Source organism: Hyperolius riggenbachi, chromosome 6 (assembly GCF_040937935.1).
Source record: "Hyperolius riggenbachi isolate aHypRig1 chromosome 6, aHypRig1.pri, whole genome shotgun sequence".
In the NCBI taxonomy this organism is placed as follows: domain Eukaryota; kingdom Metazoa; phylum Chordata; class Amphibia; order Anura; family Hyperoliidae; genus Hyperolius; species Hyperolius riggenbachi.
Window position 1 is genome coordinate 103256171 of NC_090651.1, and position 13989 is coordinate 103270159.

Below are 13989 nucleotides of genomic sequence, written 5' to 3' on the forward strand. Positions count from 1 at the left end.
CACAACAACATTAGTTGTTGCTTCTCTGTTTACAAGTATGTTTTGTCAGTGCTTTACATAAGGAGATATGGTTCATGATGGAATTTGAGAGTTTTTGGACCCACATCACTATATACATAACAATTGATATGGCGCAGCCAAACCAGACAACGCCAAGTACACTGTCTGAAGTAGAATCAAAGGATGCATAACATTTTGATATTAATTGATAATAATAAATACACCAATACAAGTCCATTTTTACAGCATAGGATCAATACATAGTTAATTAGGTTTTCTATGCTGCAGCACAATATATAGTACTAACGTATGCTATGTATTATAGAAGGTTATTTTGGGTACATTCGTGATAATGACGACATAGAATGCTTGTAAATATTAATACTGATAGTGTAAAGTACGCTTGTTATGAACGTACTATCGTATAGTAACGTTCGTTAAAAAACCCTAGCGATGTAAGCGTTATACCAAAATGAGGTTTTGACAAGGAAAAAGATATGTTACATGACAAATGAAATACATACCTTCCAGACGGATTCATGGTGCTTTAAACACTGCAAGTGGTGTTAGCCAACAACAGTTTTGCGGATATGTAGGCTGCATTTAAATACTTTGCGTCACGCACGTTCGTTAGTAACGTACGTTCCCAGGGTGTTGTCCATTTCCTGTTATGTCATTTCCTTTGGTGAGAGTCAACACAGCATTCCGAAACCAACAATGGCTACACAGAGCAGCAGCAGCCAGCGTGCGACAGCAATGTCCAAGGAGGAGATGATGGAGATGGTGCGGATATTAGATAAAAAGGACTATGATGGGAGGAAGAAGGTTTACAAACAGCCAGTGGGTCGCAAAAACAAAATACTGGACCAAGTTATTACATCCCTGCACGAGAAATATCATGTGGTGAGGACCAAACACCAGCTGCAACGCCGATGGTCGGACCTTAAATTGAGGGAGGAACATGTCCTGGAGGAGCTACGACAAAAAATAATTAAAAATAGTAAGTATCTATATAAAATGTCATGTAAAATGTCATTCTACATTATACTGTTTGATATTCTTGAAATGTGTGACATGATGTACAGTCTGTGCTTTAACTCACTAAAAACAATTTGAACATGGATTGCAGGTTCAAAGGAGTAGAGATAGATTACAGTGTTGGCATGATGTTTTGGTCACACATTCTCCTTTTGTATGTTAGATCTGTAGCGCTGTCTTGCAGCAAAACCATTGTGAAGTACATACAGCTTGTCGAAGGAACCAGCACATATCAGCTTTAACAACATAAAGTGGTTGTGATTGTGAACAACAACAATCAAAACTGCAAATGCAGTGTGAGATGATGATCTGCATGCCTACTCAGGGCCTGCGTGTTTAAACAGTGGCAGTGGGAGCTGAGCAAATTCGCTTTGTAGTATGAACTGACTGTATGCAGTTGACTATAGTGCCTTATTATTCAAGTGATACTATTAAGAATGACAACATATATGTGTAAATGTTTTTTTGTTTCACTCAACATGTGCTTGTATTGTTATCATATTACAGAAAAAAAAGCACGAAAAAGGAGAGAGAGAGAGAGAAAGGCAGCAAGAGGAGCAGGATGATGATGACGCAATGGCGGTGGCAGCAAATGAGGACATCACAGTTGTTCAGGATAATGGTGGTGAAGATTTGGAGGTTTCTGGCTATCCTGATGAGGCACAACGGAATCTACTTGAAGAAGGTTAGTATACATACCTTTGATGCTGTTTTATTTTATCATAAGTTGTAGCAAATACACAATGTACTTTTTGCTTTTCACAGATGAAGAGGCAGAAGTGAGCCAGGAGGATCATCAGGAAATGACTGAACTACCGGAAGATGGTGAGCATATGGATGTAATGTTCTGTACCCAAAAAACTATATTTCAATAAAGTGTTGTGTCCATTCTGTTAATGTAGTTGTGCTAACTATCACACCTTTTAAAACGTACAACGCCTTATCAGAGTCACCGAGCGAATGCTACGACCTTATAACACTTGCTCAGTGGATCTTGCAGTAGTGGTGGCGTTTGCCACTGTGGATATGTTGCACTCGCTATGTTACTTTTATAAGGCCTTGTTGTTTTGTTAAAGAGAACCCAAGGTGGGTTTGAAGAATATTCTCTGCATACAGAGGCTGGATCTGCCTATACAGCCCAGCCTCTGTTGCTATCCCAAACCCCCCCTAAGGTCCCCCTGCACTCTGCAATCCCTCATAAATCACAGCCACGCTGCTGACAAAAAGCTTGTCAGAGCTGGCTGTGTTTATCTCTATAGTGTCAGTCTGCTGCTCTCCCCGCCTCCTGCAGAACTCCAGTCCCCGCCTGCCTCCCTTCCCTCCATGCTGATTGGAGGGAAGGGACGGGGGCAGGGACCAGAGCTATGCAGGAGGCAGGGGAGCAGCTGAGACTGACACTACAGATGTAAACACAGCCTCACAGCACGGCTGTGATTTATGAGGGGTTACAGAGTGCAGGGGGAGCTTAGTGGGGTTTAGGATAGCAACAGAGGCTGGTCTGTATAGGCAGATCCAGCCTCTGTATGCAGAGAACAATCTTTAAACACACCTCGGGTTCGCTTTAAGGTGTCATATATTTCATACGCTTTCATATTGAGTACAAAGATTTGGTTTACATTAACACATTTGTGTGGTTCATTACATATGCAAACATGGGTAAATTTTGGATTCAGACAGGACAATACAATGCTACTGGCCTACCTTAGTCGCGTTTTATATTAACACATACTAGCCCAGCCATGGGCAAACTTTCCCCTCCAGGTGTTAATGAACTACAAGTCCCACTATGCATTGCAGATGTGTCACAGCCACAATCATGACTCATAAAGGCTAATGTATTGTGGGACTTGTAGTTAATTTAGAACTGAAGGGGCAAGTTTGGCCAGGCCTCTTTTAGCTATTCCAAAAATGTAACTACAAAATAACAATAACATGCTTGCTGACAATATGAAACATAGTTCATACCCACACACTCTCTGCTCCAAATGCCTATTTGCACATTATTAACAAACCATACTTTGAAATTGTAGATTACATAATTCTAACTGAAGTACCCCAACAAGATGTTGTACAAGCAGTACCACAGGCCAATTATGGTGAGTGTACACAATTGTGATTATTGCATAACATAACAGTTGTGACTTTTATACTCATGACATCTAATTAATGTTTATTGTCTGTCCTTAAAAATAAACATGATGACACATCTGTCAGCAGAGCTGACAAGGACACCGAAAACGTATAAGTAAGTAGTAGACATTTCCCCAAAGAAGCACAAAAAAAACACTAACCATTACTAAATCATCAATTTAACTTTGGTTTCGTTCACCTTGGTGTCTGGTAATTAGTGCATTCTCCAAGCATGTTTGTGCCAAATGTTCATGTGTGTGTGGGTGTCATTCACACTTTTTGGTGGCTTTGTTGCTAATCTGTAATTTTGCTGACATGCATGCAGAAAACAATCTTTAAAAGGTAAAAAGCTGGCAACACACAATTGGAGATGACATTGTTTATGTTGTATTTTTGTATTCTATTTCCCAGATACCTACCGTGAACACCAGGAAGGTGGTGATGCAAATGTAGCAGAATCCAGTGCTTTTATGGAAACAACAGAGAGCATCAACCTCAGTAAGTATACATTTCAATGCATATAGGCTAAAGAGGAATCACACATTTTTCACACATGAAAGTAAAAATTTAAATTTTCAAAAAAGACAAAATACAACAAAAGAGAAGGAAGGCTCTGGATCATTATGACCCTTCCCTCTCTTCTCTTGGTGTCGTTGATGCAGTGGTAGCTCCCTAGTTGAAATCACTAATCGCGGAAGACTTCAGAAGTCTTTTGGAGCCGTCTCCTCCAAAATACAGGCATCTACATACTGCGCACGCGTGAGAGAGGGCGAACACGCTTGTCCAGTGTAGAGAGGCCCATCTTCAGGGGTATTTGGGCTCCTAAACACTCCTGAAGCATCCTTTTGGATCTTGCAATAGCATTATTTGACAAATTTCATAAAATACTGTGACAGGGGAGCCCGCACAGGAACGGACACCAGGAGAGGAGAGGGACGGGTCATTAGGACCCCGAGCCTTAAAAATAATTAGCAAATATCTGTCTTTATAAGCTTGGAACGGGTTCCCATGTACTTTAATACATCTATGTAATATATCTCCTACAGGCCAGTGATCCTCGTACATAAAAAAAAATATATAACACTAATGTCCAGCCAACCTGCACCTTGTCCACCATACACATACAAAAATCTTACACACAGGAAATAACAAACTAAATTGTACGCTGTAAACTATCATTGATAAAGCACTGTGCAGTAAGGGAGGAGAAAGCCACATGGGGAGGCCATGGGTCTACAGCGCCTTATGGTTAATGCATGGATATCCTTTATGTAATAACTAGCTTTCTTGAATAACACATGCATTATTAATAATTTAAAATACATTATGTGTATAGTGTCCTTCCTATAGCACACACTATTTGTGCCACATATGCCTCTTGTCCATCCACTGCAAGCAAACTTTGACTTAAACACCCCGACATAAATAGCAGGATATTGAGGCGAAAAGGACATATCAATATCATTATGTAACAAACCTTATTTCATACAGTTGAAGAACATGTGGTTTTTACATCTATATTAATTTTTTGTTTTATTATTTTGTATAGCTAAAGAAGAAGCACTACAACTGAAAGAGCAGGCAGTGGAGGATTTTAATAATTTAGAAGCTTTGAAAGCGGACATGTGGGCTTCCATATCAAAGTTACAAGATAAGGCGCAGCAGCGTGAAAAAAAATTGATGTGCTTTTAACACGTTTCAATAAATAATTATATTTTTACACAGCCAAAAATAAAAAATTTGATAATGTTTCCTTAAAACTAAAAATAAAGTTCAATTTATACTTTAATAATATCTTTGTGGCCATTTATCATTTGTCACGGATTATGTGTGTGTGCTGGACAAACTGTTTTGAAACAGAAGTGTGAAAAAGAAGCGTGTGAGCATGTGCAAATCTGGCCAAACGAACGATCCACGACCGATCGTTATACAGACAATAAATTTACAAACGACCGTCGTTAGAAACGATCGGGCAGAATGGATCGTTCTAAACGAACGACATCCGTCGTTAGTCGGTCGTTGGAAAGGTCGTTTGGTCAGTTTTTTGGAACGATCGTCGGCCGATGCGGTCGGTAACGATCGTTTCCAACGACTATAGTCGCATGTCTGTACGCACCATTAGTCAGAGTTAATGGCTTGTTTGCATAGAGATAACTGGAGTTTCTTAACTCTTCCTGTACTGGAAACAATTAGACTGATGTATCTGATCTTAATGTTTTGTTTCTTAGCTGTACTACACATACAAATCATAATATCATAATTTTTTTTCGCTTCAGTGTCTCTTTAACTCCACCTCCATTCTGTTTGATGTTTACAGCCGGTCATTGTTGAACTTTTTTAGCCTTAATTTGATCACCAATATAAGGGGCCCCATACTTAAAGTGGCCTAGAGACAGGGCTGCATGGGCTTCCTCCGGCCCCCTCTGGCCTAATTGCTCCCATACCGTTCTCTTCGGACTTGTTCTGCACTTGCGTGGCCAGACCACACTCGTGCTACCGGCTCATTTATGTCTCTGGGAGCATTCTGCACCTCTGCAGTACTACTGCGCAGGTGCACAAAACTCCCGGCAACAGAAGCAAGACGGGAGTGCACCTGGCCAGACTCATGCACTAACTGGCCCCAACTGATGGATTTTCCAGGGCCAGTAGCGGGCGAATGGGCAGTCAGAGGATGGCATGTTAGTGATCAGGCTGGAGGAGAACTCTGGTATGGATTTTATCCATGCGGCCCAGTCTCTGGATTTCTACAGGAATGCTCCACTATAAAATATTAAATTATACACACAAGCACACATTATGGCCCTGTTTGTGATGTTCAGTTGGTTCCTGTCATTGCTGAACTTAGCCTTAAATTTTATCACTTTAGTTGGCCAAAAATATCTTAACAATAATAATCTGAACATTTTGTATAGCTCTTTTCTCCTGTCGGACTCAAAGCGCTCAAGAGCTGCAGCCACTGGGACGCGCTCAAGAGGCCACCCTGCAGTGTTAGGGAGTCTTGCCCTGAACTCCTTACTGAATAGGTACTTGACCTAGCCAGGATTCGAACCCTGGTCTCCCATGTCGAAGGCAGAGCCCTTAACCAGTACTCTATCCAGCCACTGGCTATACACACACCAATATTGAACACTAATTCAATCTGCCAGTAGTCCATTGCTCAGACATATCCAATATTGGCCCACCAATGACACCAAGTGAGACATCTTCCTCAGGCGGCAGGCCTCAGTTAAAATGCGTTAAGTGTGCCTGGCCTGCTTCCTGCCTGGCCATGGAGGGGGTCCCTGCCATGAGTTGAGCCGAAGAGGTAGCAGTGGACACAGGCATGGGAAGGTGGGGTGTTCGGGTCAGCCCCCTTCCCTCACCTGGGTTCTCCCTCCAGATGTGATGGTGGCAGCAGGCGGAAGATGAATGACTAAATCACCTGACTTCCAAGTTCCAGGTGTTGGAGGGCTAAGCTCTGCGTGTGTCCCACAGGTCTCCTCCTCCAATGCGGCCCACTGTACACAAGTACCCCTCCAGCTCACCTCACGGCGGGGACCCCCCCCCCCCATACTGGGGGTAACTATACTAGTGACCTACCTATACTGGGGGCAACTACAGTATCAAGAAAAAGTATGTGAACCCTTTGGAATTATATGGATTTCTGCACAAATTGGTCATAAAATGTTATCTGATTTTCATCTAAGTCACAATAGACAATCAGTCTGCTTGAACTAATGCCCCACATTAAATGGTTCCATGTGTGGTTTTTTTTTTTTTTTTTTTTTTTTTTTTTTTTTTTTTTTTTATTGCACACATGTAAACATTCTTAGTGCAGGTAGAGAAGTATGTGAACCCTTGGATTTAATAACTGCTTGAACCTCCTTTGGCAGCAGTAACTTCAACCAAACATTTCCTGTAGTTGCAGATCAGACGTGCACAAGGGTTGGGAGTATTTCTTGACCATTCATTCCTCTTTGCAGAACTATTTCAGTTTAGCATTATTCTTTGGATGCCTGGTGTAAATCACTTCCTTGAGGTCATGCCATAGCATCTCAATGTGGTTGAGAATCAGGACTCTGACTGGGCCACTCCAGAAGGCGTATTTTCTTCTGTTTGAACCATTCTGTTGATTTACTTCTATGCTTTGGCTCTGGAAATTTTTTTATTTTTTTTCAGTCTCATTATCTGGGAACGGCTTCTTTGGATTCTTCATCCAAGCAAGGGATGCTGATAATCTAGATGCTGGCGCAGTGGGCTCCTTTTCATTGGTTGATGATCAGATGTCACAGCTGCTGACATGCAACAGATTACTGGTAAGTGTTTTTGTTAGAGCTTGTTTGCACTAGAGCAATTAGCAGGTGATTCTCAAAGCGCTAGCGCAATATTAACACTATGGCAGTGATCTCACTGCTGCAATTGGCATTGATCGCGGGTGATTTGCGATTAGAGCCAAACTCATAGCATGCAATATATTGCAGAGATTGCGGAGTGATTGCAATACAGTGCTTAACAAAACACTGATCGCGATCACTCAATGACCGCAAATTTGTACAATGATTTATCCAGTGATCCTCTGGGACAAGACTCCGAGAAATCCACGCCCCTTCCAGGAAATATTTCAATCCCTCCCCTATAAAAGAAAGGCCATGAGAATCTCCCCTCAGTTTTAAATATATCCTGCACGAGAAGAATGTTTCTTTCCCTCAGGTGAACCAGGTCTGGGGTAGGTAGGGCCTGGGGATCCTTGTAGGGGGTTGCCGAGACTGAGTTGGTCAGTCTGGCAGCATCAAGGTTTCTTACCTTGCCTCGTATTTGCTCTCTTAGGAGGAGGGAGAAAGCGAGATGGCATCCTCGATCCTTCTGGCCTGGTTGGAGGTGGCGATAGGCTGTCTTGCACGCAGCTGGAGACAGCATCAGTGGAACAGAAGATCCATCGGGTCTGTTCTGGGGAAGTTTAATAGCCACGCGCGCGGCTGCCGCTGACGTCACTTCTGGTGGAAACCAGGGCGGAGCTTAGTATAAGGGAGGCGGTGGGACGCGCCGGCTTCCTCTCACTCTGGCTCTGGGGAGCGAACAGGACAGTCGCAATGTCTGTGGCTCCGGGGGAGGAAGTAGCGGGTCCTTCTAAGGTATTTTTTCAGGCTAAAGTAAGATACTTAGAACTATTTGGGCAACTTTTTCCATTCTAATGGGGGGGGTTATTTGGATAATGTTTTTCAGGCAAAAGATGGATCCAAGAGAAAGTGCCCAGTATGCAATGCACGACTGCCAGCTGAATGGGAAAAGACACTCTGCAAACCCTGCTCTAAGAAGGTTTTAGCAGAGGATGGCCTCTCTGTCAAGGATACGATAAGGGCCTTTAGACAGGAGATGGCAGATACTATTAAACAATTTAAATCTTCCTTGGCTGAAACTAGGACACAATCTAAACCAGAACCTCCTGTAGCAGCAGTTTCTTCTACTTCAGAAGGGGAGGTGGGTTCAGATTCTCATGATAGTGCAGAGGAATTTAAAGAAACCCCATCAAAATTTAAATTTAAAATGGAGGACACAGAGGGCCTGATTGATGCTATTATTGATACCTTACAGATTGATAAAGAGAATTCGGATTCGTTAACTCCTCATGATAAACTTTATGAAGGTTGGCAAGACAGTGAAGGCATTGTTTTTCCAGTTCATAAGTCTATTCGCCAGTCTATCCTGAAGGAGTGGACCGAACCTGATAAAAAACTTGTTTGTTCTAAAGGAATGAAGCGAAGATTTCCATTTAGTGAAGAAGAGGTTAATGTATGGGGTAAATGTCCTAAACTTGATACTCCCCCCTTTTCTCAGATGGTAAAAGAGGGAGAATTGGCTTTTGAAGATTTGGGCTCGTTAAAAGATCCGTTAGATCGGAAGACTGATGCTTTTTCTAAACGCACATGGGAGGCTATTTCGGCTATTTTTAGGCCGACTATAGCTTCTACTTGTGTATCAAGAACCATGCTGTTGTGTTTGGATCAATTTAAGAATAAAATTCAGGAAGGGGCTTCTAAGGAAGAACTTCTGGAGGCCTTAGAATTACTTTTCAAAGGCACTAGCTACCTGGCAGATGCATCAGCAGAAGGCATTAAGTATACAGCAAGAGCAGCTGGGTTAGCTAATGTTACTAGAAGATCAGTTTGGCTCAAAACTTGGGAAGGAAGTATCACTTCAAAATCCAAGTTATGTTCAGTCCAGTGGCGTAGCTAAAGAGCTGTGGGCCCCGGTGCAAGTTTTACATGGGGCCCCCCCAGCACTCTATACATAACAATTGATACCCTGGACCAACTAAACATATGCTGAAATGCCCTGACCTGCTTGGTCCAGCATTTCACAAAATAGTAAATTGCTCTCTGCAAGCAGGGAGGTTTCCTACCTCTCTAAAAGAAGGAATCATCAAGCCCCTTCTTAAAAAACCTTCCATGGATCCAGATGCTATGAGCAGCTACAGGCCTGTCTCCAACCTCCCCTTCCTAGGTAAAGTTATTGAAAAGGCTGTCTATCTGCAACTTGAAACCAGGCTGTCAGTAAACAACATCCTGGACCCTCTACAATCTGGCTTTAAGAAACACCACAGCTGTGAAACAGCACTCATCCAAGTCTGCAACGATCTGCTCATGGCAAGGGACAGAGGGGAATGCTCCATCCTAATCCTGTTGGATCTCTCAGCGGCTTTTGATACAGTTGACCATGAAATCCTGCTTAACAGACTGCAGGAGTACTGTGGCATCAGTGGATCAGTCCTCCAGTGGTTCAGATCATTCCTGACTGACAGAACACAGAGAGTATCCCTAGGACCTGTAATGTCCAAACCTGCACCTCTACATTTCGGAGTGCCACAAGGATCAATCCTATCCCCTCTGCTGTTTGCAATCTACATGTTGCCACTCGGTACACTTATCCAACGACATGGCCTGACGTACCACTGCTACGCCGATGACACACAGCTATACCTGTCCTTCAAACCTGGTGGAACAGACCCTACCCCAAAAATAAACTTTTGCTTAGCTGAGCTTCAGGCATGGATGAATGATAACTGGTTGAAACTGAATGCTGACAAAACTGAGGTCCTGTTTGTCCAAAGCCAGTGCTCTCCATCAAAACAGCTCTATCCTAAAGCAACACCAATCAGGATTGGGAATTCAGACATAAACAGCTCCAACCTTGTGCGCAGCCTTGGCGTACTAATCGATGGGGAATTGAGTTTCAGAAACCAAATTTCATCTGTAGTTAAATCTTCCTTTTTTCATCTGAAGAACATTGCAAAGATTAAACATCTGATTTCCCCCAGAGGATCTTCCAACCCTAGTCCACGCCTTCATCACATCACGGCTGGACTACTGCAATGCCCTTTATGCTGGCCTCCCCAAAAAGGACCTGCGTCGCCTGCAATTAGTGCAGAATGCTGCTGCCAGATTGCTAACAAACCAGCCTCGCCACTGTCACATTACACCGATCCTTCGCTCACTGCACTGGCTACCAGTAGAATGGAGAATACTCTTCAAGATTGGACTGCTGACATTCAAATCCCTGCACAATCTGGGCCCTGGATACATGAAGGACTTGCTGAAGCTGCACCACACCTCTCACAACCTCAGATCATCAAGTTCTATAAACTTGGTCACTCCCAGAGTGCACCGCAAAAAATCTGGAGACAGAGCCTTCTGTCATGCTGCCCCTACTCTTTGGAACTCCCTACCACACCCAGTAAAGACAGCACCATCCCTGGAGCTATTCAAATCCAGACTGAAAAGCCACCTGTTTAGCCTGGCATTTCCAGATTTATAAAATTCTTCCTCTGTACCATGATGGTCGGAGCCATGCTTATGCGCTTTGAGTCCCACGGGAGAAAAGCACTTTACAAATGTTGTTGTTGTTGTTGTTGATACGGCGCACCAAAACCTGCCAAGGACAACCCCAGTGTCAGAGGTGCAAGAAGGGGATGGGGAACAGTGTGTTAAGGATTACTACTATTCAAAGCACCTATAGAAGTGATTATTACCAGCACAGGACCAATAGAGAGCTAATACTGTGATAGAGGGTGGACCCTTCGGGGCCCCTCTGGCCCAAGGGCCCCGATGCGGTCGCTACCTCTGCACCCCCTATTGCTACGCCCCTGGTTCAGTCCCTTTTACAGGTAATCTGTTTTTTTTTTTTTTTCTCGACGATATTTTGATTTTTGCTGATTCGGTGAAGCTTTTGAAGGCACAACTAGAGACTTCTTTGAGGCATCTGGCAGATCTGGGGTGGTTGGTAAATCGAGACAAATCGGTGTTGATACCAACTCGAACGATAAATTTTTTGGGTATGATCGTAGACACGTCGGTTCAAAAAATGTTCTTGCCACCGGAGAAGATAGACAAGGTTATGAACGAAATAACCGGTCTACAACGGAACCCAAAAGTTTCCTTAAGAGTGATAACGAGAACTCTGGGTCTTTTGTCTTCCACAGCTCCAGCAGTACAGTGGGGTAACAGTAAAAAAGGGCGCAGGAGGCTAGTGGACAAATCGGGCGCCGCCATTCACTCCCATAATAAATATCGTTTAATGGGCGCCCGATAGGAAAAAAGGGCGCCGGAGAAAAATAACGTTTTAAAAGCGGCGCCCGGAGACTTAATGTTTTATTACTGCTTCTCATGATTACACCTTATTTAATGATTTATACATTTTTTAATATTTTTAAACGAAAAACAGTACAATATTTTTTTCAAACATTATTTTTAAACGAAGAAAACCGCACAATATGTTTTTGAAACGTTATTAATGCTTATCACAGGGGGGTCTTAGGTTTAGGCACCAACAGGGGGGTCTTAGGTTTAGGCACCAACAGGGGGGTCTTAGGTTTAGGCACCAACAGGGGGGTCTTAGGTTTAGGCACCAACAGGGGGGTCTTAGGTTTAGGCACCAACAGGGGGGTCTTAGGTTTAGGCACCAACAGGGGGGTCTTAGGTTTAGGCACCAACAGGGGGGTCTTAGGTTTAGGCACCAACAGGGGGGTCTTAGGTTTAGGCACCAACAGGGGGGTCTTAGGTTTAGGCACCAACAGGGGGGTCTTAGGTTTAGGCACCAACAGGGGGGTCTTAGGTTTAGGCACCAACAGGGGGGTCTTAGGTTTAGGCACCAACAGGGGGGTCTTAGGTTTAGGCACCAACAGGGGGGTCTTAGGTTTAGGCACCAACAGGGGGGTCTTAGGTTTAGGCACCAACAGGGGGGTCTTAGGTTTAGGCACCAACAGGGGGGTCTTAGGTTTAGGCACCAACAGGGGGGTCTTAGGTTTAGGCACCAACAGGGGGTCTTAGGTTTAGGCACTAACAGGGGGGTCTAGGGGTTAGAGGTAGGTACAGGGAGGGTTACTTAGGCACCAACAGGGGGGGTCTTAGGTTTAGGCACCAACAGGGGGTCTTAGGTTTAGGCATAAACAGGGGGGTCTAGGGGTAGGTACAGGGAGGGTTACTTAGTAATTTTTTTTTAAAACGTTATTATACGTTTCACTATTTAAACGAAAGATTAAAGTTTTTACAATTGCCGATTTAATGCACATTATTTAATGATTTATAACTTTATAAAACATTAATTTTAAACAAAATACAGTACAATACATTTTTAAACGTTATCCATGCTTATCGTTTAAAACCCCGCGCCCTTTTTTCCCAGCGCCCCTTTTTAACGTACGCGTACAGTGGGCCTTAGCACACCAAAGACTGCTTCAGTCTTTTCTACTAAAGAGCTGGGACAGATCTCAGCGGAACTTGGATCAGGAAGTGATGCTTCCTTTGACAGTCATCAGGGATTTGGATTGATGGGTGAACAGAGGAAATCTGTCCAAGGGGAATTTATGGATATACCCCAGAGAAAGAACAATCACAACAGATGCCAGTGCTTGGGGGTGGGGTGCTCATGTGGAGCATCAGGCCTTTCAGGGACAGTGGAGTCAGGAAGAGAAAAGATTCTCGTCCAATCGGAGAGAATTGAAGGCAGCAAAGATTGCTCTCATTCAGGCACAAGAGATTGTACAGAACAAACATGGCATGGTGAGATCAGACAATTCTACCACTGTGGCATACATAAACAAACAAGGGGGCACAAGGTCGGAATGGTTGCAAAGGGAGGCAGAGGAAATCTGTACTTGGGCACAGGTAAACGTGCTATCTCTGAAAGCTCTTCATCTAAAGGGTCTTCAGAATTTAGATGCGGACAAGTTAAGCAGGAATGCTGTTCTTCCGGGAGAATGGGCCCTGAACAGAGAAGTGTTTGCTCTGATTTCAGAGACCTGGGGTGTTCCTTCAATCGATCTTTTTGCGACGAAGCAGAATGCTCCTATGCCAGTTTTTTGCTCGATAAATCCAAGGGACTATCCTTGGGGAATAGATGCGCTGTCGCAGGTATGGAACTTTCCTCTGGCGTTTGCTTTTCCTCCTCTGCCTCTCATTCCATTAGTCATCAAAAAATGGAGGGAGATAAAGGCCCCATTAATTCTGATTGCGCCTCTTTGGCCAAAAAGTTGGTTCCCAATTCTAAAAAAGTTAGCTGTGGAACCTCCTGAAGTTACCGGACAGGAAGGACCTATTGTACCAACGAAAGCTTTGGCATCCGGAGGTGGAAAGGTTAAAACTAGCGGCCTGGATCCTGAGGTAGTATGGCTTAACAGCAGGGGGCTTTCCAGTAAAGTTGTTCAAACTTTATTGAAAAGCAGAAAGGATTCTACCAGAAGTATATATATTAAGTATTGGAAAACATATGTTTTTTCATTGGTTAGATTCTTCTTCTCATAACTTTTTTCTATTCCAGCATTATTGGATTTTTTGCAGGAAGGTTGGG

The 13989-nt window shown here is 43.4% G+C and overlaps 1 protein-coding gene across 1 annotated transcript in view; it reads left to right on the top strand.

Annotated features, from left to right (window-relative positions):
- LOC137522064 (putative ferric-chelate reductase 1) overlaps positions 1–13989 on the top strand; it is a 160121-nt gene that overhangs the window by 47010 nt on the left and 99122 nt on the right. The window contains exon 3 of the mRNA XM_068242088.1: positions 7327–7463. Coding sequence (XP_068098189.1) covers positions 7327–7463 — 137 coding nt within the window. The remainder of the gene's footprint in view (positions 1–7326; positions 7464–13989) is intronic.